Source organism: Plectropomus leopardus, chromosome 12 (genome assembly GCF_008729295.1).
Source record: "Plectropomus leopardus isolate mb chromosome 12, YSFRI_Pleo_2.0, whole genome shotgun sequence".
NCBI lineage: Eukaryota > Metazoa > Chordata > Actinopteri > Perciformes > Serranidae > Plectropomus > Plectropomus leopardus.
In genome coordinates this window covers 10,996,328-11,023,646 of record NC_056474.1, presented here as the reverse complement: position 1 = coordinate 11,023,646, position 27,319 = coordinate 10,996,328, and the positions used below count along the sequence as shown (strand labels likewise).

General features: G+C 38.5%; 1 protein-coding gene across 2 annotated transcripts in view; it reads right to left on the bottom strand.

The window, feature by feature from the left end:
* cacna1eb (calcium channel, voltage-dependent, R type, alpha 1E subunit b) overlaps positions 1-25,799 on the bottom strand; it is a 76,052-nt gene extending 50,253 nt beyond the window's left edge. The window contains exons 1-5 of one of the 2 annotated variants that reach the window (XM_042496945.1): positions 25,743-25,799; positions 21,786-22,212; positions 15,019-15,282; positions 8,648-8,753; positions 7,281-7,420 (exon numbers count right to left, since the gene is read on the bottom strand). In XM_042496945.1, coding sequence (XP_042352879.1) covers positions 7,281-7,420; positions 8,648-8,753; positions 15,019-15,282; positions 21,786-22,174 — 899 coding nt within the window. In that variant the 5' untranslated portion in view covers positions 22,175-22,212; positions 25,743-25,799. Of the gene's footprint in view, positions 1-7,280; positions 7,421-8,647; positions 8,754-15,018; positions 15,283-21,785; positions 22,213-25,742 lie in introns of those variants that run through there. The other variant, XM_042496944.1, reaches the window with a different exon arrangement.
* Between the last annotated feature and the right edge of the window lie 1,520 nt (positions 25,800-27,319).

Here is a 27,319-nt window from a genome sequence, read left to right as displayed (position 1 = left end):
TTTTATATAAAATATAACTTTATGTCATATCTGCTTAAAGTATGTCCACACAGTACTTAATGAGACAGAAAAAAATCATATTACTCTGCCTGCTTTATCACCTTGTAATACTTCTAATGATCTTACCACAGCTGAATGAAAACAAACAATGAGAGCTGAAGAGTCTCTGACACAGCTGTCAATCATGTCCATCACTGCTTGTGAACTGCTGTCAAACTAGGCAGATCAAATATGAATCAATATTCTGTTAATGCACTGTCTATTTCTCACCTCAAATGTTTTCAGAATTATATTTTAATGTACTGTTTAGCTGTAAAATTAGTAAGTTTTTGACCAGGCCACCATGTTGGAAAGCAAAAAACAAAGCTGTGCCCATTCCCTGCAGCAAACTTTCTAATTTTACAGCTAAACAGTACACTAAAATATGTTTCTGAAAAAACTTGTAGCTAGAAATACCCAATGCAGTAACAGAATTTTGATTTGATCAGCGCTGCCTAGTTTGACAGCTTGACCGCAATTCATGGGCAGTGACTGACATGACTGACAGCTGTATTAGAGATTCCTCGGCTCTCATTGTTTTGTTGTTGTTGTTGTTGTTGTTCAGCCTCAGCAGATTTTAGCAAATGTCATTCGTAGCAATAGGAAGAGGAGGAAGGACGAGATTTTTCAAGACAAGTTTTGACTTGATGTGCTTTATTTAACAGAAATTGCCACCACAAAGATGGTCTCTCTTACGTCCCACTGTCAGTATGTAGTGACAGTTTGAGCAAATATGATGAAAAGTTATTTTTAAAGGTTACCAATTGTAGCTTTAAAGTGTAAAATAATTTATTTATGCAATACCTTGTTTAAAGATGAACTGGAATATACTGAGCATACGTATATATCACAAAGATGTGGATTTTGCAATGTTTTTTTCTCTCTTTTTTTAATGTTTCCATAGATGTTTGATTTGAAAAATCCATTGCAACTATTTTAATTACTTCATCAAAGTAATGTAAATTATTACAGTTAATTCCTTTCTGATTACTTCTCTGAAAGAGAGAAAAAGGAAAGTAATCAAATAGGAATCAACTATAATAATTTACGTTACTTTGATGAAGTAACGTAAAAAATTGATTCATTTTTGATTACTTTCATAACAAATGTTTTAAACAGGGCGATAAAGCTGAAAAAACTCACAAAAGAAGGCATTCAACGGAAAGCATCGAAATGATCATATGCTACGCATAAACTTTTTACTGAAAATAATATATTCTGATGTAATCCCTTTATAATTACTAACATTTTGATCAGTTACTGTAATTTAATTTCTTTTTTCTCAGTAACTAACTGAATGCAATCACATTTGATTGTTACTTAATGCATTTAAGTAGTTAATATAAATTGAGTACTTTAAGGTTTAAATCACAGATTGTCCTGAATGCCTATGAAGAATTGGAAAAATTTCATTTTACTGACATGTTTATCAAGCCATGTGTGGTCAGCACTGCACGTCAAAAAAACTGTTTTAAATCCACAACTAGTCAAAAGGATTGTGAATAACGAGCTGTTGCTTTATACCAAACAGTGCTTTTCTTCTTCTGGCTAATGAGCCATTTATCGAAAAACTGAAAGCAAATGTTCTGTTGCAAACTTTGACGGATGCCTAATGAGAGAATTTCAAAGCATCCCACTAAAGAAGCCAGCACTGTTACGGTAACAACTGTTCAGAGTCGATTATTAAAACCGACTGAACGCTTCAACCTTGCAAATTCAAATCTGTCAACAACACAGCTGTTGAGCGTTCAGGCCGGCACTAACTGGTCTGCAAACGTGATGCTGATGTGCCTTTTATGTAAGAGGCAGCGAGAGAGAGAGAGAGAGAGACACAGCGGGATAGAAAGACAGACAGAGAAATAAGAGATACTGAGAAAGAGAAAGATGTGGGTGTCAGGTTGAAATGAGATGTCAACACGCCAACAGCAATCTTCCCTGCATGCTGAATACTGTACACTTAGCCACAAACAGCGTGGTAACAATGCTTATCATCTGCACAATTAATTCACTAAAACCCAGTCTTAAAGGGAACAAATGAGGCCTCTCGTGGTTTTTCTGTCTCCCCACGGTCCTCTCTTCCCCTTGTTTCCCCTCTCCTTTCTTCTCTCTGTCTCTCAACCATCCATCCATTCTTTCAATGCTTTTGCATAACATCTCCAGCGCTGCATTCACATTTAATTCACAGAGGTCCTGGGGGCGAACCGAAGCAGGTTTTAGACACAACTGCCAATCCACTTATCCACCCACCTATCACTGACTGCAGAGCCTGACTGTACCATGGAAACACACATTTCCTTGCATTTATGTGTTGTGTTTTTCTGTAGATGTATGTAGTGTGCTTACAAAGAATCAACAACATGACAACAATAAAGACCTTCCTACAGGCTCGACCGCTGCTAACCATGTGTAAGACATGAGGCGTGCGAGAATGAGGAGCTTTTAAAATGCAGTAAGAGCAGCACGCATGGCAACAATATTGATAAACGTTGACACAAGCAGCGTCACATGCATGAATGCACCAACATAACTTGACAATCAGTGTCTCAAAATTAATCTTTTGGTTCACCAGCCACAGCCTGGTGAAGTAAAAATGAATTCTGTCAAAATTAATTGCAGAATCAGTTGCTGAGCATTAATTTGAAACTTTCTTTCCCCCCTCCACTCTCTCATACAATCAGTGAAGTTTGTAATTCATCACGGAGTTCACCCAAATTCAAAATTAAAAGAGAGCAGTTGGAGACGTACCTCCAGATACATATGTACATACACAAACCCACTCTCTTAAGAGTTACACTTGGCATTTAAAAGGCTACTTTGCTGCCCTTCCACTAGATCAGCCGTCTGAAACTAACTGTTGAAAAGAGGCTGAAAGACCTGTTCATGCAAAAGTGGCAAAGCAAGCTCAGAAGTACGACATCAAGTGACATAAACATATATATATATATATATATATATATATATATATATATATATATATATATATATATATATATATATATATATTTAAACAAAAAAGCACAACAGCACATGACAACCAAAAGCACAGACAGGCTATTTGTTATTTTTTGGGTAAACAACACCAAAAGAATAAAAGAAGGTCCTTGCCTTGTTCAAGTAACATTAGTTGTACTTCAGTCATGTTCTGCTTTTTTTTGTTGTTTTTTTCTATGTAATGTTTGTGCTTCATACTATGTGATATGGTCTTGAGCTAAATAAATGAATGAAAATAAAAAAAGAATCTAGAAGGTAGTTAGAATAAGGTTTGTAATTTTCTACATTTTTCTTGCAAACAAATCCCATGAAAAGACCATATTTGAAAATTGTACTGCTTCTACTAACAAGCATGTGTATCTTAAGCCTGGTATAGCTTATTCCTCTGTGCATACACCTCCACTGTTGTCCAATGTCACATTAATGAGCCTCATCGCTGTACTGAGTGACATGTTCCCACTAAACGGTGAACACAATCACTGCAGTTTATTTTAAGTTGATCCCACATTCACCGCCCTGCTGCTGGGAATACTCACTACAGTAAAAAGCAGTGAATGTGTATTGATCCTTGGCTGAAAATAGTCCCCAACAAATGCTCTATTTACTCCTGTTTGACTAAAGCATGTCAAATACTACCGCACCCTGCAGTTTTAGGAAATGACTCAACTTTTTATTTTTAAAGTACCTTTATATTTTTAAAATTCTTACATCAGATTTATGTTTTCAGTAGAGAAGACTCAGCCTGACACTGCCAGACCAATTTGCAAATGCATAATAGTCTGGCTCAGTTTTAAATTCTCACCGAGTATCATTGAGTTATCAACATGTGATGTGTGATGACCAGGCCTCCTGGAAGAGTGCCAGGCTTTGAAATTAATTTTCATAGAGGCAGTGGAATCAAATCTGGTACATGATGCCCTCTGGCCCAAAAAGACCCTTGACTTACATGGCATGAAGACATCTGTAAATTAGTGGATACATTTTTTTGAGTGTCATAATCACCTCTAAATGACTCATTTCACTATCAGAATTTGATTTATTTGGTCCAATAAAATTTGGAGAGTTGTTGAAAAATTTGCAAAAAAATTGTAAAAAGTACAAGAAAATTACCAAAGCATTTGAAAAAAAAAGAAGAAAATAGAAAAAAAGATACAATAATAATAAAAATAATAATTAATATTATAATATTTTCCCTCGACATTGTTTGCCTAGTTTTTAAAAAATAATTTTCTAAATCTAACAATTTCTTGCAATATGTGGAACATTTCTCAGCAAGTCGTACATCGAAATCACACCAATTTGCTAAGGGCTCAAAGGTTTAAATACATGTGAAGGGCATCTGAAAGCAGCACAAGAAAAGTGATGTTGCTTCAGGTTTCAGAGGGTTGAATCATTTTATTGTTAGAGTTTTGCCGGAAGTAGCTGGCTCTGCCAGCAAAAGTCTCTAGTGTACTTGCTCTATGGGCCGCACAGTGCAGAAGCAATGCTGATCATATGGCTATGTTAAACCCAGAAGTTGAACTTTTTTAGCTTCATGTGCTACTGAGCAGCTTTCTTAGGAATGAATGGGGCCCTGCCTCCGACGCTTTCTGTGTATATGCATTAGGGTGGGACATCAAAAAAAATGAATGTTGTGAGCTATGTCAAAGTGTAGACAGACTAGCCTACAGCATGTAAGGATGAGCTGGTATATTATATGTTGGTAAATTAAACATAATGCCAAATTCTGTCTGAAACAAGGCATACACATCTTTCTTTTCCAGGAAAGCTTTATGTGCAGTTGATTCTTATCTTAGTAAAAACACATGTCCAGTTTATGTGAAGCTGAAGCGATAGTGGCTTCAACAGAAAGTTCCACATCAGCTGTGGCCAACTTGGTTGTTTTTGAAAATGCCTCAACAGCACTCCTCGTTACGGTCTTTGTCTAGATAAATGGTTGTGATTGACCACGCACAACTCAAGTTGCTTGAAATCAGTCCAAAGCGGAGGTGTACTAGCCACATCTGCCACAGCAAACAAAACATGAGCTTGCAGATTTGTCTGCTTCCCGAGCAAGGAGAGAATGGGCTTGGATTTGAGTGCCACAAAGAATTAAGAGACGGGCTGACACATTGTTGTGTAGGTCTTTTCATGTAAGTTGTGAACAATAAGAAATATATAGGATAATAATGCCAGCCTTGTTCTTAAAATTTATAAGAGCTTAAAAATGGTTATGATGAAGTATAAGATTAGGCTTCTGATTAAGTTTAGATATGGGTCTACATTTTCAGGGTTTCTGTCTGTGTGTGTTTCTTTATTTTTTGTCCCATTTGTCTCTGTAGACATAAAAGGCACATTTTATTCTAGCAGACTTCTCTACAGTGGAAACAGATTGTTACCTTGTTAGCAGCCAGAGCTAACAAGCTGTAGTACAAAAAAATGAAAACTCTGAAAACACAAAGTTACTATTAAACTTAGATATTCAGAGGAATTTCAAAATCAGACAAAACAGTGGATACTTCTTTTACATGGTGGAAAACAGCCACAGCGATGGACCGCTACATAACGTACTAGCACAACTAACTAGCTGCTGTTTTCAGGCAGTCATACTGTAGCCCACATTAGCTACTTTTATCAAAAATATAACCACAACATATGGCAATACATCACTGTTAATATGCAAACACAGCAGCACATTAGAGAAACACTTAGTCACTAGTCATCTGCTCCTGTACAGAAAGCCAAACTCCACTTCAGCGCCAAAGTTAGCTTCTGCTCCAATAGTTTTAGTTGCTCTGCCAGAGCCTCTGTGTGCTAGCTAAATAATCGTTGTTTTATTATCACTACTATAAATTTAGCTAAGAATATGGACAAAATAGCAAGTTTCATCTTCCAGTTTTTCAGACTGGTTAATAAAATAAACCCCTTAAGGGAAAACACATGACTGGACTGACTGTTTAACTAAAGTTACGTACCACATACATTTTTATGTATAAAGATAAACTGTTAGTAGCTAATGGTACAATAGCTCGCTGGTTAACAGAGCTGCTGGGAGATAATCCATTTCAAGCAGCCATTATTCTGTTGTAACCCACAGTGTTGCCAGAGGTGGCAGCAAATCATTGTTTTGCAAGTCACAAGTTTCAAGTCTTTGCACTCAAGTCCAAAGTAAAGACAGGCGAGGTCAGACTCAAGTCCCAAGTCAAGACTGACAAGTACAATTCAAGTCACAAGTCCTAAAAATTGTGTTTTGAGAACTAAACAATTATAATAGGCTATGATGATGCAACCATTATTTACATATTATTGTTTACATATTGACTTTGTATAACATTAACTTGTTGGTATTCAGGGTTTTTTTGTAATTTTTTAATATCTATTTTTCATTTATTATACATTTCTTTTCTAATGTATACATTTTTCACTTATTTTTATTATTATTAGTAATTGATTGATTTTTTTACACTTTGATAAAGGTGACCTTATACACACTGTATGTACATTGCACCATTATTTCTCTGCATTTTGTGCAATGGCACAAGTTTACACAACTCCAACACACAAATATGCAGAAATTTAGCCATGCATTACAGCTTGACTAACCAAGTAGAAGCTAAACAGTGACAATACATATTGTAGGAGGAGCAGATTGGGACAAATTTTGGCCCTTGTAACTATAAAAACATCCACAATTCATAACATCCTCAACAATAATAGCAAAATAACACTTTAATCCTCATTTAACAGTAGTCTAATTGACCTTTTTCACAGCAGGCATTTTCACACGCCATAGTAAGAAAAATACAGGTGTAATTAATAATGTTAACGGTGGCTGTATTCCATTTAGGTGAGCCAGCTCCGGGGTCCTGGTATTGTGCACACCGGCTCACTGAAATGAATGGCTTATATGGAAATGAGCCATCGTTAATGTTATTAGTCACACCTGTGCTTTTCCCGGCTATGAGTGCTTTGAAGAAGATCTACTAAGCATAAAGACCGAAATAAAAACCAAGCGAAAAGCTTAACATTCAGACACTTCTGCCAATCCAAAGTGCAACTGCTTTGCTCTGATTTGATTGGCTCACAGTCAGAGTGTATGGTAATGTTTAAAAAGTTGGTTAGTTACAGAGAACTGATATTTGTTTCGCCTCCAAAAGCAGATTTCACCAATATGCTTGGCAAGTGGTAACTTCGGAAACTGTTGACAAAGTTTACAACAAACATTTCTCACTTCCAGGCTTGCATAAAGACCAACTGAACAACTCACTCACCCGCTGAGCACGACTATGAAGTCCATGACGTTCCAGCCGTTCCTCAGGTAGGAGCCTTTATGGAAAACAAAACCGAGGGCCAACAGCTTGATCCCTGCCTCAAAGCAGAAGATCCCAATGAAGTACGGCTCTGTCTTCTCCTGTGGAAGTAAAGGACAAGGAGCGGTCAGCAGAGCCTGTAAGACTGCTAAGCTGATATATTCACTTCAGTCATGATCAATGGCAAGACTTCACCCCGCTGGGTTTGATATGTAAACACAGACCTCAAATATAACGTTTGTATGTATGTATGTATGTATGTATGTATGTATGTAGATAGGTAGATAGATAAATTGATTTTTGCTATTTTATTAGTGTTTGTATACGTATTTTTTCACAATTTAATTTGATACACAGATTTTTTATGTTTTTTATATCACTTGAGAAGACTATTTTTTTGGAAGGTATTCTTATAATTTCTTTTTAAAGGACTATTTCATCATTATACTGTAACTCACTCCTGAAATTAAACTTAAGTCTTGCACTGATCTGTTTTAATTTTAAATCCAACCATTGTTTTTATATTTGTTACTTATTTTCTTTTTAATTTTTGTCCTGTGTGTTGTTTTTATATATATTTTTGTGATGTATTTTAAAGCATTATTTTTTTAATTACCTTTTTAATTAACAATTAACCTAAATCATGACATTTCCATAAACTTAACCAAAGTGCTTTTGTTACCTCAACCTAAGACAGCAGTCTGGACAGCCAGTCGAGGTCCTGCACTTTGTATGCCCACCATCCACTACAAGCCTAAATAGTACATAAATGTAGCGTTCTGTTATCAATTGCCGCCTCTGAAGCTAAATTTGTATGCGGCATTTGTCCTCATGCTTCCAAAACATAGTCACAATGTACGTACAGTATCTAGCGTTAAATCAGCCATTTCCTTCTCACCCCTTTTAAGTGCTAAACTATCCACCACCTTCTTTTTTCTTCTTCTTTTTTTAAAATTAAAGATTATTTTTTCCTTATTTTTTGCCCATATTGACAGGACAGCCTCAGCATGAAAGGGGGAGAGAGAGGGGACGACGCGCAGCAAAGGGCCAAGGCCGGAGTCGAAACCCACGGCCGCTGCGGCGAGGACTCAGCCTCTTCACACCACCTTCTTAAAATGCGACATGCAACATGCTAATCACATAGTTTTAGGGGATTTGGACCTTACTTTTGTGACCTCTGCAGTTTAACAACAACTTGACAATAAAACAACTTGATCATCACATAAACTCTCAGTGATTCTGCTTCGTTTTGTGTCTGCATCTCTCAGTGACCTCACTCACAGCTCCGTCTGTGTGTGGAAGATGTGAAAACAGAATTTGTTCCTCACCAGTCTCTTTGCCATCGGGGTCTTATCCTCTCCGGGGAGGTGCTGCTCCAACGCCAGGACAACACAGTTGGCGGTGATGGTGGCCAGGATCATGTACTCAAAGGGTGTAAAGGCCGTAAAGTTAAGGAACGTATTATTATCACAACACAGGGAGAAAACTAACACATTAAAAAAAAAAATCACCATATTCAACAAGCTTATAATGTTTTCTTCTAAATTCCACAAATACTTCAGAGTGCATGCATACATGGTTCAATGGAGAGGAAAAAAAAACATAGATGGATGGATGATTAAATGACAGATGAATTATGGCATGGTTCATATTCTCTGGTATTGGAAGCAATCTGTTAGAGATTGCAGTATCCATGGCAACCTGCTTTTAAAAGTGCTTTTCACGTCAAGGAAAAAGAGGCAGGTTAGGGAGGGAAAGAGTGAGCAGTGAAGTCACCTTGGCCCGACTGACTACACAAACTACAGCAAACTCTCCTCATAGCTCCTTTTACTGCGTACACTACAGGAACACTACAGGATGCTGTATACAGTACATCAGATTTTCACATCTTCAAATTATCATCGCTTTGCTACTTAATAAAGGCAGTCAAGGTTTTAACTTGAGCTGTTTTTGATTTACTTTGTGAGGTTTCTTGAACCAGACAGTTATGAAATTTTCTCTAATAAAAAAGGAGCAATGTCACATTCAGCTACAGTTTAAAGATTAAAATACACACCCTTTCACATATGCTTTTGCTTTGTCCAAAACTACATAGTTTCTGGCAAGCAATTTTTAAAATATTTTCAGATGTTTTTTAAGTACCCATTGAACCTTCTGCTACTACTGCAGAATTATGAGTAGCTCCACAAAATGTACATCCTTGTCACACAAAATATAATGATAGCTTTTGTATCTCTTTTAGCTAGAAGACTTATACTCCTTAATTGGAGGGGAAATTTTCCTCCAACCTTTAAGCCATGGATTAAAGATCTTATACACCGTCTGACTTTGGAGAGAATGTGTTATTCGACAAGAGGATATGCTCAGAAACATTATGCTAAATGGCATCTTTTTTAACCAACACTGAAAAATCGACACCACTGATACTGCAGTCTTAAAATACTGACCCAATTTTATATATAGCATTTATCATTTGTATTTTGGTACTTTTTAAAAAAATGAATGTATTATTTTTATTGGGGTTTTAAGGCATTTGTTTGTTTGTTTTATTTACTTGTCTATTGCACTTTCCCAATTTAATTTATTTTGTGTCTCACATTCAAGTACTTGTAATTTTTCTGCGGTTAATTCTGTTTGATTGCTAAATGTTACAGAGGGGATGGGGCTCTGGCAGAGCAGAAACATAGGTGTAGGGGGGAATACTGCATTTTTCCACTTCCACTTCTTGCAAGAAACTTACTCGAGGACTCAAGTGTGCGGTTTCAGCTTTGGAAGTGAGCAATTTTGGCAGCTACAAAAGGTTTTCCATTTTAGTCACATTTTAGTCATTTTTATCCTTCTTAGTTTTAGTCGATGACAACTTAAAACGTTTTAGTCGAGTTTAAGTTGATGAAGTAATTTTTCACTAAATGTTTTCTCTCTTCACAGTAATACAATTAGGCTGACACAGGCATCAGAAATTGGAATCTAGCTAACAGGTAAACATTGACATTTTATAATTTTTTTCTCAAATACAAATAATTTCTACACAATACATAGTTGTATTACTTCAGCAGAGTTTTTGACAGGTTTAAATGAAGATTTACACACACAAACTTACTCATCATCATTAAAAAAAATGCTCAGAATCTATTTAAATAACTATTTAACTAATTTTAGATCATTAGACAACTAGAATTTGTATCCAGGCTCACAGTGAGAGCAATTTTTCTTCTACATTTGTATTTTCATGATGTGAATTTGGAACATAAGTGTGTCAATGTTTTCTTTAGTTTTTAAAGCTCCAAAGTTCAAATTATATCTAGAAACTCTTAAGTAATTTCTACAATTTCTCATGAGTAATATCTACATGGCTGGGCCCTATGGATGTGTGCGTACGTGTGAACCAGCATGCACTGTGTGTGACTGTACGTGCCCCAACACTTTTGTGTGCGTGTGACTTTCAGTCCCCTGGAGTTCCCATGAGGCAGCTGCTCCTTGTTATTAATTCTCCTGCCTTCAGTGAAATGGGGTCACTGACTCACAGAGGAGTGCTGCGATGGAGGCCTCTGGGACCAACACTGACTCACATTGACAGGTCCACATTGTTGCCATTGAAGGCAGTTGAAAATAGCTAAAGTGGGAAATACTTAATAAATCTCTCCCGCTCTACCTGCCCTCACTACCTGTTACCTGCATGTCAGAGATTATGAATGTTTTAGGCCATTTGGGACTGATCGCACACAGTTAACCATTTTGCATACTATGCTGTTATTTTTGTAGTATTTTAATATGTTTTCTGAACCTCCAAGCAGAAATTAAATCAAAGTAAATCAGCAAATCATTGCAGTTATTGTGATAATTGTTTTTCTCCCTTCTTTTCTTTTGTCTTTGCTAATAAACTTCATGTATTCGCCTTTTTACTGTACTGTATTTTTTTGAACACAGAAGAGGGGAATGTGCACAGTAAGACAGGGTCCAGGATAAGCAGGTTATTTTTCATAGTGTGACTGTTTTCTGTATTGAAATGTTTTCTTTGTTTTGTGATGTGTGTGTGTGTGCGTGGGTGTATATATGTGTTTATTTAGATCGATCTGTTCTTGTTTTGTCTTAATTCTTGTTTGATTTGATTGAGGTGTGTATGGTGAATACTGAAGAAACTGGGAATATTTATGTTTAAAATTAATTTGTTTTTTGTGATAAGCTTGGAAAAAAAGGGTAGGATTTTGTAAGATTCGCTTCCTCTTAATCCTTTTCAGACATTGTTTGTGTTATTTTACTGAATATGTGCAATGGGCATTCTAGTGTGGTTTTTCTTACTTCTATATTATTTTCATTCTCCCATTTTATTTGGGGTTCCTTGAAAATAAAGATCGAAAATAAAGATGATTGGTTATGAATGTGGTTTAGTTTTTCTTTTCTCCAGCTCTGTGTTGCTGTGTTTTTTTTTTTTAATTCGTTGCTCCTGAAGCAAAACAAATTGCCCCTCAGGGATAAATTTTCAAAACTGATTGATCTTTTGACTGTTGGATTCATTTTGCATCTGCATGTGAAGTAAGCTGCTCAATAAAACATTTTAAGAATCGACTTTTGAAATTCTCCCGAGCTGAGTAATCCACCACAGTCAACATCAGTACTGCTGTTATTTTGTCAAAGTTTGATTCTTCATGGAGTGTGATGGATTAGATGATTAATTAAAGCTTTCAGCGTGTGCTAATGGGTCTTTGTGTTGTATGCAAATTAATGGAAACCAATGGCCGTCTGGAAGGTAGGAAAAATAACTTCACAAAATCTCACAATGTTAGACTTTAAAATGGCCAGCAGTGATAAAAGCTGAAACTAATGGTTATTTTCAGGAACCATATATCGTCATACATCTCTAAATCAAGAAAACGGCTAATAATATCCAACCTAGTTTCCAAGACTCCAAAGTGACATATTCAAATATCTTGTTTGTCTGTCCAACAGTCAAAAACACAAATATATAGATTAAATAAAACAAAGAAAAGCACACTGGAGAAGCTGCAACCACAGAGTTTTGACTTCACAGTTGAATAGTGTAAAAATATATATTATGAGACTTCCCCAGTTGATTACTTATATTAAGACAATAGTTTTTCGTATTACACTTTTTGTATTGAATTTTCTGAAATTTTCTGTTCAAACATGCAAATGAGGAACTATGGAATTAAAAATGAGCTAATTTGAATACATTTCCAGATCAGAAATCTGAACATGGCTGAGGGCAAGTTCTAAATTATTTTTTAAATTTACTGACATATTAGAGTCAAAAGTTTTTAGAAAGTAAATTTTGGATATCTCTTTTTATCACTTTATTAAAAAAATACTGTTAACTACCATAAAGAATCTTTGCCATGTTTTAGGAGTAAAATGCTAATAAGATAAATCAGGCTATGAACGATATATGAACAAACCCCTCTCTTAAAATCTTTAGAATATCAACAGAAATAAAACTGGAGAATTTGGTGTACGTAAGTACTACTAAAGTGAAAATCTTTGTATGAGAAAAAAACAGTTTTGAGTAAATGTCCTTAAAAGATGAGTATTGTAAAATTCCATAATTTTTAAGACCACAAATAAGACACTGTAGGTGAATGGGGTAAAATTTAAGACTAATAGATACAAGTTTTCAAAAATGTATTACAAAAAATGTTTACACACGCAAATATGGCATTATCTAATTAAATGTATTCTTTTCGCATACATTTTCAGAAACAGAAATCTGACCTAAATTAAACACCTAAGTGTGTGTTTTGGGCATTTTCTTCCAACTGTAGTCTGAAAGGAGACATGTTATGGAAGCTTACTAGCCCCAAAATTTCAAAAATGACCAGATCATGAAAAACTGTTTTCACCTGTAGTGTCTCCCCTTAAACAATTATTCAAAGATATTAATTGATTACCAAAACACTTGCAAATTGATTTTCTGTCACAGTAGCAGTGGTTTTGTACTTTAACTTCTCGTTCTTTAACTCTCCGGTGCAGAAACTTTGGCCTGCTCTGGGCAACAAAAGTCTCACCAACTTCTCAACTTGTCAGAAATATCAAACTGTAACACTCCAGTGTGTTTGTGCAGAAACACACAATCAAAGAAACTCCACTGCCATGAATGCATACAAGTCTGTTTTTCACTTGCGATCTCATAAGTTTGACGCTGTTAGCAAAAAATCTGGGTCTCACCCAGTCAATACTCTGACATGTGCTGCTTTTACAGCCCACGAACCACCACAGTACTACTGGCCAGCTCTCTCCCACACACCTCTGCCTCTGTGAAACCGACAGTCACATTACCGTGCTGCCAGTGGCCAGCTAGTCTTGACCACTAGCCCCACTCCCACACACCACACAGAGCCTGTGGTTAGGTAACAGTGGGAGACTGGCACGCTGCACTGAAGGGGGTGTAAGACAGGAGGAGCAGTGGGTAGATATGGCAACTGACTGATGCTGTTGAGCTGATAGCACTTCAAAAATGTCTAAATATGTACACGATTCATCAGAAAACGGCTTGATTTAAGTAAACAAAAATGAATTAGTGAACAAGAATGGATTCTAGTGTTTGGCCTGAGTGATGGTGCACACATATCCCCTGAACTCTGCATTCACATTTCATGAGTTAACTGCTGGAAAGACAACTTCCTCGCTAATCTTTGTCAGATCTGCAGAAGTTCAGCAGAGAGAGAAACTGTTGGCCGACGCTGCAGCAGGAAGCAGAGAAAACGCTGCCTGGTGGATCTGAACTGACACCTACTCATGGCCAGGTTCATATTCCAATGAGCACTAAGGCAGCAGAGATATGCCTACATGCCACCCCCACAGCGAGCAGAGCTGCTTCTAATGATCACCACATGCTAACTTTCTGTCTTCTGCCAACAACCAGAGCACATGGAGCCCACAGATGAATAAAAATCAGGGGCAAAGTTTACTAAGCACCATTATAAGAAGAAGGGTTAAATTCAGCTGTGCAGAGGAATTAATTAACAAACAGCTGGAGATCATTATGCAGATAAACACTGAACAAAGAGCATGCAAGGCAGATTGCTATATGTGGAGGAGTCACGTAAAACACATTCGACTGCACTTGAGAAACTGTCACTTTTTAGATGTGGATGGGAGTTACATGCTGCAAGCTCATGCTGCCTGTAGCTGTCCATGGTGCTGAACTGACAACATGCATTTCATCTCCAAAACAAACACCCTTAGACACATAGATGGACATCACTTCTCTTGTGCGGCTTTCAGATGCCTTTCACAAGTATTTCAAACCTTTGAACCGTGAGCAAATGGGTGTGATTTCTTTCAAAAACTTAAAAAAAAACATAAAGCAACTAGGTAAGAAATGTTCCACAAATTGCAAGAAATTGGTGGATTTAGAATTTTTTTTAGAGTATAACATAATAATACAAAAAACTATATTTATAATTATCATCAGTGCATTATCAAAATTATGTTTCAGAATTATTATCCATTTAAAAGCACTTTTTCAAAATCTTGTTTGCTTTGTTTATTTGTTTACTGTCTTTCTTTTATTTTTATTTTACCAATTTTCAAGTAATTCTCTTGTACCTTTCACAAATTTCTTACCAATTTCTAACTTATTTCTTCTTATCTTGCCTATTGCCTTCTTCCCATGTTTTTGAAAGAACACAAGCCAATTTGCCCAGGTTTTAAAGGGTTAAACATGCTTCTTTGGGAAGGATATGGCCATTCAATGATTCGCCTTGCGGTTTTCCTAATGATGTTGTCCTCTGCGAATATGAAGAGCGACCTGTTGACGGTGAGGCAGTTTTGCCGGTGGGGCACGGGGTTGTACAGAGCCATGGTCCGGGCCCGCTGCGCCTTGGCTTGTTTCATGGAAGCCGTGAGTGACGCCGCCGCCGCGTCCTGTCCTTCCCCGCCGCGCTCCAAGTCCCCATCCCCGGAGTCCACCGTGCTGGGAGCGGACTCGTCTCCGAACCGAGCCATTCTACAAAAGAGATGAGCCGGCTTAGAGTGTTTTCACAACAGGACCTGAAGTGGAACTAAAAAGGGATCCACCTTCAATCCGGTGACAGCTTTTTTGAAGATTCCCCAGAAAGTTGCGGATTCCTATCACTCCATATCCACAAGAAAAAATATCATTCAGTGGGCTTATATTCTAAGAGAAAAATCCATTTACTTAATGATGATTCAGGTGCTCAGCATCTGTGTTATCCCATCAGCTCCGGACAACTTTTAATACGCGCGCGTCTCTAAACTCTGCACGCAGAGATCCGTCAATTTTCTATTAACATCCAAGCTCTGACAAAACTACTCTGCGCTCAGTCGATGCAGACATCCGAGGGAAGTCTTCGCAAACTTTACGCATCTTCTCGCCCCGGTAAACTTGACAAAGAGGAAGATCTCACGTGGAAGGAAGCCCCTTTAGCGCGTCTAAACCGGATTCTTTATTTAAAATAAAAAAAAAGATGCACATGAAGTTATTCTCTAATCAGTAGCGACAGAGTTGCTTGCAATCTTATCACCTGCTGGAAAATGATCACTGCAGCCAGGAGCGCATAAGCACCGGCAGCCCCCTCCCACAGTAATATTTTATGATGGCGATTTCAAAATTCATCTGAATGAAAAGCTGGTGGAGAGGAGGGACGGTTTTTTTGTTGTTTCCATAGCAATTACAGTTTGCTGGGGATGAACAAAAACACTTTCCTAAAAAAAAAAAAAAAAAAAAGAAGCCTATATACAGTAGGCTGTGTGGGTATGTGGCTCAAAAACAATTATGTAAAGATGTTAGTGGGTGCAAGAGAAAAGGAGTGTGAAAATACAGTTAGGAGGAGAGACAATGCACAAATAAAGGCAACAAGTGTTTGGACAGAGCAGGTAAAAGACCTAAACAGGGTGTAAAGAGCTTGACTCATTTCCCCCCCTATTTGAAAGCATTGTCATATTTTCATTAATGGAGACAGACAGAACATTTAAAAACTAGGCCATTGTGCTAATATTGGAGTAAAAGTCAGGAGTAAAAATAGAGCATGAAATAGATCTTAGGGCTGCTCCCTTTTTGAGGGAGCATGGAGAAAAGCAGGGTCTTTTTCACACTCATGTGCCACAAGTGAGACCTCATTAGGCGACTGGGCTCTCTCGCTCCATCTGCTGCTCTCCTCCCTTCCCCACTGTCTCCTCAAGATGACCACTTCAGCCCCCACAGGCACGATATTATTCAAACATGGATTTCTGTTTTGTCGAATAAATGCAATTAAAATAATCCAAAATGCCACTTTCTGCTGCAACTGAGTACAATGCAGGTATCACAGTGTGCAGACGGGCAAGAGCTCAGACAGGGGAGGAGGTGGAGGAGGTGGAGGAGGGGTGGGGGGGGTTGTGAAAGCAAGCCAAGAGAGAGTGACAAATTTATGCTTGGCAAACAAGTCGAAATCTGGGGGAGCAGCGGAGAAAAAAAATCGATTTAACAGGATCTATGAATAAGTCCCTAAGTGAGCTCCGAAAACTGAGCCACGACTCTGTTACCTCCTCTTCTGAATCTGCATGAAGCAGGCGGGCGCGTCACCCAATGCAAAGCAGGAGAGCAGCAAAAGGCTGACCTATCCAGAGCAGAATGTAAAAATAGCAGACTGATTATTGCCATGTAATATGTAATACATGTAAATGCATCTAAAAGTATCTGCAACATATCTCACATTCATCTCCACTTTCTACTGAAAAATCTTACATAAGCATTCATTACAAAAAAAGACATCATCTACTTGTATGATGCCCAACAAAAATATTTGTCCATCTTTGCAAACAGTACATCTCTCTCTCTCTCTCTCTCTCTCTCTCCCTTGCTCTCTCTTTGCTGTTGTTTCCATAGCGACATAGCTCTCTTGAATTCCTGCTCCGTTCTTTTCATTTCTGCCAACAAAAGCCATGTTGCACAATGGAGCAACCTCTTCCTACAGAAATCTGTTTCTCCCAATAAACATACACACACCTCCATCAGGGTCACTGGACAAACAAGAAGCAAACGGACTGCGCAGCAGCGTCACTACTCTGATGATGATCCATGGCGCTCTATATGTGACCAGATGCAGTCTGCTTAAAGAGTGTTTAGCTTTTGTTTCTGCTCTTGCTCACAGCCTACTCAAAGGCTGCTAAAAATAACTGTTAGCGGATAAAAAGCAGAAGAAAGCTTGTATCAATTTGCTTGGGCCTGACCAAACTTTGAATAAGATCAACTTGGAAGAAAAGGTGCCTTTTCTTTTCATTATGTGAAGTCCACCTGCGACGTATTTTCATGTCCTTGGTCCAGCTGAAAACATCTTCATAAATACCGTATAGGAGGAGACAGATGAAACGAGGCTGCATGTGACATGCACTGTGAGGTAAAACGTTAATGGGTGTACTTTGTGCCAGAACTCTGAAGAGCATTTATATAATTGCAGACAGGCTTTCATCCAGCATTGACTGGAGTGGTTTTAGCATTTTATTTTTCTCTCTGTTCCCTAGCAACAGACATCCTCTAGTACTGAGTTATGTCAGTTTGATTCGATCAATAACCGTCACTTATATCATCGCAGATTGGCGTGACACTGTGTCCAGTTTACCTTGGAACAAATTAACAGTATGGCTGCAGATCAATATCAAGACCCTGCACAAAAATGTTGCAAATTCCGTGAATCTGGAAAAGTTTCCTGTTGTGAGAGAAAAAAAACAAGCTTTTCTAACTCTCAAAAGTCATATTGTGTACAAAATCCATCACATTTTCTCTGACTTCATCTTAAAAGTTTACAAAATCTGATCAGTATTTCTATTGTAAAATTCAGCAACGTCCAAACTCTACTGCTCAGCTCGACATCACACGCTGCCTCCCTGCCGCTCCTCTACTTTGATTCCCTAGCATCCCCTAATGGACAAATAACCACAATACATGTACAGTAGTGCTCTGAAATCTATGTTTGTTGATCATTTTTAGCCCCTTGTTTAGTATTTTGTACTTTTGCGTGCTGCAGTTGCTCCTGCCGGCGATACTTACAGGTTGAAAATAAAAGAACAGGTCAGAGATCAAGGACGAAAAGTGTTTGTGTGTCTGTAGATGAGAGAAAAAGAAGCATGAGAGAGAATGACAGTACACCAGTAAAGTGGATGTGGAGTGGGTGGTGGTGGAGATACAATAAAGAGAAATCAGAGGATGGAGGAAGGAGAAGGTGGAGGAGGAGGAGGAGGAGGAGGAGGAGGAGGGAGGGGGCCTGTTGGTGGGTTGGGGGTTACGCTGATGGAGTACCACTCAACATTTGAGTGGTGGGAAGCAGATAATCAGAGCTATGTGGCTCCACAATTCAAAAGTTCACACCCAAGCACCCTCAGCTGCGCCATTAATAACGCTATCCAGGATCTGATTGCAATAAACTGCAGCCGGCAATGTTACACGGGCATTAAAAAAACACATCAAATCATCTGATGAAAGCGGTGGGAACTGATTCGGTGATTCATTGTTGGAAGTATAACAATGCTGGAAACAAAAGGCATCTGCATATGTATCGCTAGTATGGAGCACCCTTTGAAATGAGTACTTTGTTGCTAAGCAACAAAACAACAATTATAAGTGATTTATACAGTAATCGCTAAACATTTGAACACTTGAGCCACTAGTGGCACGGCGGAAAACGTTTTAAAGGATGTTTTGTGTGTGCGTCATGTATGCGAACAAGGATGCACATAAGTGACATGGTACACAGTCACTGACAATGGCTTCACATTATTCCACTGATCGAGAATGGGTGGAAATAACGTGCCAAGAAATAGCAGGCCACCAATAAAAGCAAGGAAGAAGAAGGCAACATGGGTGTAAAACCCAGTTTGTTTACAATTCCACAGGTTAACTTTCAATTTTCTCCTGAAAGATGCTATGCATGTTTTGACCACTAGGAGGATGATAGAGCCTTTTTATGTCTGTTATTAACTATAGATTGTAAAATAATGAATGCCGCTACCGTGACGTCACCAGCTGGTTTGTGGACTGCATTTTGAAGCTCAGAATTCGGCATTTCGGCCATTACCATCTGGGTTTTTGAGAGCCAGAAGTGACCATATTTGGATAAGGGGGCAAAGCTGTGGAGGAGCAAGGGGTGGATCTGACTGAGAAGCCAAGGACAATATCGGCAGACAGGCTGTCACTTAAAGCGGCCATGCCCTTAATTATGAGTTATTTTAAGCAAGTGAGTTATATAAGAACTCACCTATGTGAAGTTGTCATAAATAAATTTCTATACAGACCAAAACCTAGGCTGTTGTACTAGGCTGAAAACATGTTCATGCATCTTGGGCAATTGGATTAAAGCGTAAAAGGCCACCAAGTGATCATTTCAAACCACTTGGCAAGGTGGTGTGGGACACAGTCGACCACATATCTTTTGTAGCGTGTAAATGCTAAATGCAGCCCGATGCATCCCTAACAAGCACGTTGCCGAAAAATATGTCATTCGTGCAGGATATGGTGGTTGTTTTGGTGACAGCATGCTAATGCTCCGTAACTTGCACATTTTACCATCTGAACAATGTGTTGCCTTATTGTCCATCATTTTGCCTCCTGGAAGAAGACGTGTTGAATTCTGCTGACAACTATATCCCAAGCTGTACTGACACAGCTGTTCATTAGCAAGCATGCCAGTGAGCTGCTAGCAAGAGTAAGGACGTCGGCAGTAACAAAATCTGAACACAAGTGGTCTGCTGGAGACACATGATAGACACAGATGTGTTCAGATAACCGAAATGCATTAAAATACCAGGTGTAAATAGGTTCAAAGTCTGCAAGCCTGACATACCATTGTTATTATTGGTTCATCATAAAGCAACAGCGGTGTCCCAGCTGACCTGACTAATTTAATTTAAAACTTCTCTCACCATTTACTACTTTAGTCGAGCTCCTGAGACAATATCTGGGGATGTGCACGTTACTAGATGCTGAACCTTCCTTACTATCCTGTAGATAACTTCGGCTTTCATCCGTTTCATGGTAAACACTAGCTCAGTTTTTGCTTTTTATGTAATGATTGTTTACATTACATTACATTAAAATTCTGCCTCATGAGTCAACAGAACAGTGAAAGCAGCAGAGCTGACCCTTTTACATTATATGGTGTAATCACATTATGTATTTCAATGTGGAACCTGCATTAATATATTTATTTTTGGATACTTGGGGGCAGTTGAACAAACTGAAAACACAACACTGACAGGGAAATATTATTATCTTATATAGTTGATCCACTTTCAGCTGACATAGTGCAACATTGTATTCATTTGGAAGTCATTTTCTAGATACTTTAAGAATGTAAGTCCAATATGGACTTTGTTTACACGTATACTGCGCTTTTATTCTGAAAATCACAATATTCTGATTTTATACAGATCATATAATTAAATTCTACCTTATCCGAAATGTAGCATTTTCTGATTAAGACGTGAGATTTGCTGATATTATTCAGGTTTTAGGAGCATTCTCTGGACATGTATGCTGCAGATTCACAATATGCTTCTCAGCTTTACCGCAGATGGCTACATGCCGTCTCTTGCCAGTTTAGGGTCGGCTGTGTGTGTTTTACTCAAGCCAACAGTTTGCAAGGCTGTGGGGTAGAGTGACATGCCCCAAAAAAAAGCCCACATTTCCAGTCTTTTAAACAATGTAAAAGACTTAGAGATCAAGTGTTTTTTGGATATGTACGAATATATCCCACTGCAAACATTTTAAAGACGATGGTTCCAGGAATGACGCTGTGTTTGCACAGTCGAAGAAGTGGGCAAAATTCTGTATATTTTTGTCTTAACCAACTCTTGAGGGGAACTATCTCTCACAATAGTGGTCATTTAACCCAGTGATCAATTAAAGATATTAAGCAGTTCAGCTTTAAGTTAAGGTCATACACTGTATATGTTTGTATCTGATGGTTTTACATCATTGAAGCTGCATTATGTCAAACTTCTGCAGGTCATTTTCACGACAGGCACCATATCAGGAATAATTAACAACAATAAGTGTCCATTCCATCTAAGTGCCTTGAATTGGGACACTTGGATAGAAGGAAGCCGCCATTAACGTTATTAATTACACCCATGCTTCTCCTGTAATGACAAGCCACAGTGTCTGCAATGAAAAAGGATTAGTGACTAAACTATCCCATTTTTTTGTGACACCATCACTTCCTCAAATAGAAAATTTTGCATCCTGTTGCATAAATTTTTTCACATTTCTGTGAAATTTAGCACATATTGTATATCTTTAGAAGTCTTGAGACCTTGTTTAACTTTAAAAAGTTCTGTTGCTTCGCAGTAGGTGTTTGTAATGACGAAGGCTCAACAGGTTGAAAAGTTATACTGCATTATTCAGCATGTCTGTTCTTTTACACCAGCACTTTCATCCTCCTCCATGGAGATTCATCATCTTTACACATGCAATTTAAGAAGAATCCTTTGCCTCTGAATCTCTTTTATACTCACTCCCACTCCTTCCTGCGGGCCTGCGGCGTGCTCTGGATTTTGTGAGCCTGGTGAGCCATGATGATGTCCTTCTGCTCCACCAGTCCCCCGCGCCTCCGCTGCATGCAGTTGGGGCTCAGAGACCCTGAACCCTGATCGGACGAGCCATCCTCCTGACCACAAGGCACATCGAAGCTGGCAGCTCGCGGGGGCAGCCCCAGGTACTCGGGGAGGGCATGAGGGACCTGAAGGGAGCTGGAGCGGGCTCCTTGTGCCAGGCCATGACGGGGCGTGGAGCTGGGCTTCCTCCAGGCCTCAGGCTCAGGGAGGGACAGGGAGGACTGGACGTGCGTGTTTCCACAGCTGGATGGGGAGATGAGGGAGAGGGTCTGGTCTGAACTGGTGAGCATCTCTACGGAGGACGGGAGTTAGCAGTTTCACCATAATGCTATAAATGGGAGAAACAATTTATTAGTGAAAAGTGGCGAAAAAACATTCATGAAACATTTCACATCCTGCCTGTCCCTTCTCTGTTCGTCTATTTTTAGTCCCCGATAGAAGCCTGGCTCCAGGGACGGCAATGTTGGTCTGTTGGTCAGCCCACCACTTTGATCCTGACTGAAATATCTCAGCTACTGTTGGATGGATTTGCCATGAACTTACAGATATTCATGATTCCCAGAGGATGAATTCAAGTAGCAGGCAGAAATCTAGAACAGGGTTAAGCTCTCTGAATGTCTCATATGTTTATTAATAACTGTTAAAAAAAATACACATATCTTAAAGGGAGGTTCCTGAGGCAAAAACTGTCTGAATGCAGAATGAGTACTACCATTTATAAGTACTTCTTCTAGATGATCACTTCAGCCAGTGGGATCTTTGATGCAAGCAGTGCATAAAACTGGATGAACACAAGCTTTGAATCAGCAGCCATGCAAATATAGTACCAGTGATTGAAATGGTGTGGAACTCTGAGCAAAAAGTGGGTCAGAAAGGCGAGATTTTATTTGTCTAAAAAGCATTACGCACAGTTTCTTGCTTTAGTCGTCTCATGTTTTGTTTCCAGAATATTGAGCACAATGTAACAGACCTCTTAAACCATTATCTCATTGTTGCTGCCATTGTCCAGTTAAGCGTGTGTGTGACTAAGACAGAGAAATATGAGCGAGATGAGGTGGCAAGGCTGGAAAACAGCAAGTTTGAAGCGAGTCAGTCGGAGACAGACGAAACAAGGCTGTTCCCACTGAGCCGAAGCCGAAAGGAAGATGACTGAGTGTGGGAGAGCTGAAGCAAAAGGCACAGTGACTCACACGTCAGCAGCAGGGCTCCTCAGACATGAACTGGACACAGTCTGAGTTGAGCTCTGCCCTCAAAGGCAGCGCGGGGAGCTGCAAGGTCAGTGCGTACATTTACACGGGTGGTGTGGTGGCAGCTTTTAAGCTGCTGATGGGTGGGCCGCCTTTGATTTTAACACAGCCCTGGAAGTTCAAAATACATGAGACACGTTGTGTTATCGGTCAGGTTTGCAGCAGCTGAGGGGAAATTCATTGTGAAGACACTTGTAACAATGCCTTCAAAAAGCAGCAGTCAGCAAGCTGTGATGATGTACAGGGTGAATCCATGACATCTGGTTACTTATACAAACAGAAATGAAATTAATCATGAATGGCAGCATTGATGAGGCTGCTTTGTAGATGAGAGCATCACTGCAGTGTGCCTTCAGGCAGTAATTACTGCTACAAGAGGCGTCCACCTTTTCTGTAGCATGCATTAAAGTTAAAACACTTGCTTCTTTTATTTTAAATTCAAATTTCTCTCATCTCCTTTAATTAGTGCAACCACTGTAGAGCCTACTGGCACAACAGGCTGCCCCCACCTTGACTAATTTGCGCACGTCAGCTGCAGGTCTGCAATCGTTTTACATTAACAAGCCTGTTAACAGGTATGGCTAATTAGGATCTTTATTCTCGTGGAGTTGTTTGACGCAAGTAAAGAAAGATTTAAAAAGCACGCAGCAGTCCTAACAACATGAATAGATGATGCTAAAAATGTTCACAGGAGGGAGAGGTTGAATTCAGCGCGCGCGACAGGCACAAATACCAATAAAGTAATGAAATGATTAATGAATTTGACAGTTTTACCTTGAGGTGCCGCGCGCTCCTTCATCGTCAGAGAAGCCCGGTTCAGGTGGATCCTAAAATTCAGCCTCCTCTCACTCAGTCCAAGTTTACAGGTCTGAGGATGATTTCGCGAGGATTCCTTGAGTGATGATTACTGCTGTTTGGCTATAAATACCGTGGGGTGGCAGCCAGCCAGAGGAGCGCGGCTCACACGAACGTAAACAGGCACGGGGACAGGAGCGAGGCATGGAGATAATCCCAGTCATCTTCACGAGCGGAGCTGCGGTGATATGAGTCACTTAATGTGGGTCACTACGAGTATCTCCAAACTTCATCTAAAGAGTTAAATTAATTGTGCAGGCACGTTTTGTCTAGCAGCCTTTAGTTATTTACCTGTCAGTATATCAGATTTTAGTGAAATGCAACAGGTCTGCTGCATTTAAACGGGGGTCTGGTGTGAGCACAGTTGCATCGAGTAAGATATGTTTACCACTAGATGGTGGACTAAAGCCGCACCTGACACACTGTAGATGCATTGAATAAGACATTGACATCAAAGGTATAACGTACAGGTTTTGCACTGCCCCAAAGATCTATCATATACTGTCAAAGACCAGTGAGCAAGAGACATGGCTGTGGACATTTCTCCAGAAGACTGGAAATCATGTTTTAGTAACATTAATACAGTGTATAAAAATGGACACTATGTATATCAAACTGAAAGTAATACACAAATCGCACTGGACAACACAACAAGTAGGCTATAGAAATGGAAACTGATACATGTCGCCCAGGGATATTCAAATTGCTTTGTTTGGTGGACAGTTTTGCAAAATGAAAGGAGGCCAGGGTCCAGTCACAGCGGCCCCATACATGTTTCCAGGATTTGAGGACATTACTAGGATTTTAAGACGTTTTAAGGATTTAAGGACTTTTCTAGGATTTCAGAACATCTCATTTTTAGGGACATTTCTATGATGTTTGGACATTTCTAGGATTTCAGGACATTTCTAGGATTTCAGGACGTTTCTTCCATTTCATAGGACATTTCTAAGATTTTAGGACGTTTCAGGAATTTTAGGACTTTTATAGGGTTTTTTTTTTCATTTTTTAAGATTTTAAGACCTTTTAAAGATTTTAGGACAGTAAGACGTTTCTAGGATTTTAGGACATTTCTCAGAGTATTGGACATTTTTACGATTTCAGGACGTTTCTTCCATTTCATTTTATTGTGTTTTTTCTTTAGTTTACCCCTTCCATTTCATTTTACTGTGTTTTTTCTTTAGTTCACCCCCCCACACACCACCCACCCCCTCTATCTTTCTCTTTATTAGCCCATGTAGCTGAGAATATGCATGCATTTATGATACTAATTTGCGATGGCTCTTGATTTGTGGTTTCAACTTTCAATAAAAAGAAAAAGGTGCAGTATATATATTTAAAAGGTGTACATTTTATCTTAATATGCTGCATATTACTCTATTTTTGCATGTTTTTTTGCACCCAGGGACACCTGTTTGTGTAACAACAGAACAGGTATCGAAGACTGTTTCCCCGTCGATTTATGTCCTCCCCAACCGGAACCTACACCAAACCCTTGGGGGAGACGCAATTCAACACCGGCATACCCCGTTTTGAGATCCATAGTATCGCTTTTATCTCTCAAATTAGCAAAAAGGGTGAAATAAGTCCGTTAGCGTTTCACAAAGATGTAGAAACAGAGTAGAAACGCGTCACAAACAAGGCATCGAAAATGTTGCCGATTGCAATTTTTTTACGCTACCTAAAGAGATACTTTGCCTATTTTCAACCAGCTTTTTATCGAAACAATGGTGTAAACAAACTATGGTAATCTCACCCAGCGTCGAGATCTCCTTGCTCCCCTCACAGCGCAAACATTTCTCTCTGTGAGACAATAAATTGTTATTAGCATTACTAAAATCTAAGGCTGCTGCTCAAACAACAGATTATACTTCCGCATTCGTTTTCCCGCCACTATGGCCTCAAAGAGTACAAGCGGATCGAAATAGAAACCTGCCCTCTTTTTCACTTAAACAGACTAAACTCACATCAAATGGCAAAACGAGGAAGTGCTGATCAAATTTTAACCATTATTATGTTTCTGTATTGCCAATGCCTCGCCTGAAATGTCTTTAGAAACTATTTTAGTGCCTTTTTTGGTTTTAATAATGGCATTTAAGAACAGGAAGTGGGCGCCATACTGATTCCTGTATTGTAAAAACAGGGGCTGAAAATTCTGAGATCAAATAGCAAAGACTAAGCAGTGCTGCTAAAAAATAAACTGAGATTCTGTTACTGCTTTGTATTTTTTTGAAAATTCAAAAATATTTCCAGCTGTGAAATATGCCACTACTTCAAATAGGCCTACAGTATAAAAACAAAATAGACTTACATTATCTTAAGTGAAGGTACAATATCATAATAGATTATTGCTAATGTAATTTTAAGTAAGCAACACTGTAGCCTACATATTGTTTGGTTGTAGCCTACATATGACAATTTATTGAATATCATAAGATGATGATGATGTGTGTAAAATCTGAATCTGTAAAGTAAGGATAGCTGCCATATAAATGTAACTAAAAGTGCATTTTTTTGCCTCTGAAATACAGTGGAATTCAATAATCTATAAGCTAAATTCAAATAGGTTGCCTCAAAATTATTCTGAAGTTTTTGAGAAAATGTGCTTTGTTACATTTCAAAACTGTTAAAAAAAACATAAATACAGAAAAATAAACAAATAAAAACTATAATTTCCATGAATAATTCCTTTATAGAACTTCTCTTTTTAATACCAAGAAAGTATAAACAGTAGCCTATTTCCCCACAAAAGAATTATTAACAATCATTAAAGCAATCAGTTTTATTAAAATGCACTTAAGTGTGTCTACAGTGTTTATTTTGTTTCTTTGAATCTCTTCAGTGTGTCTCAGGGTTAGAAGAAAAGATGAACTGAGGTCTAAAAGACGGAGTAATTGAAGCTGCAGAACAGCAAATAACAAGGATGCTGTATATAAGGAGAAATAAAACATAGAAATGAATGCTAAGAATAAGGAGCCGGAGCAGGAAAAGTACAGCACATACATTAGAGCATAATGCTTTATATAGAGTGCTTTTTCAATTTTTCAGTGGTTCACCTGCCTTCATTCTTATATCCTCAACACAAATAGATCCTATAGGGTTTGAGGGTAGAATCAAACATACAGTCGCTGCAACAAGGACCACAGCCTGTGTACACCCGCACTACCAGCGCCCGTGAAAATTATTTTTTTAAAAAGTTACAGAAAAATGTTTAGGGAACAAAGAAAAAAAATGTGGAAAAACTATTTACATAATTACATATTTAAAAAAAAAAAAAAAAAAAATATATATATATATATATATATATATATATATATATATATATACCGCAGA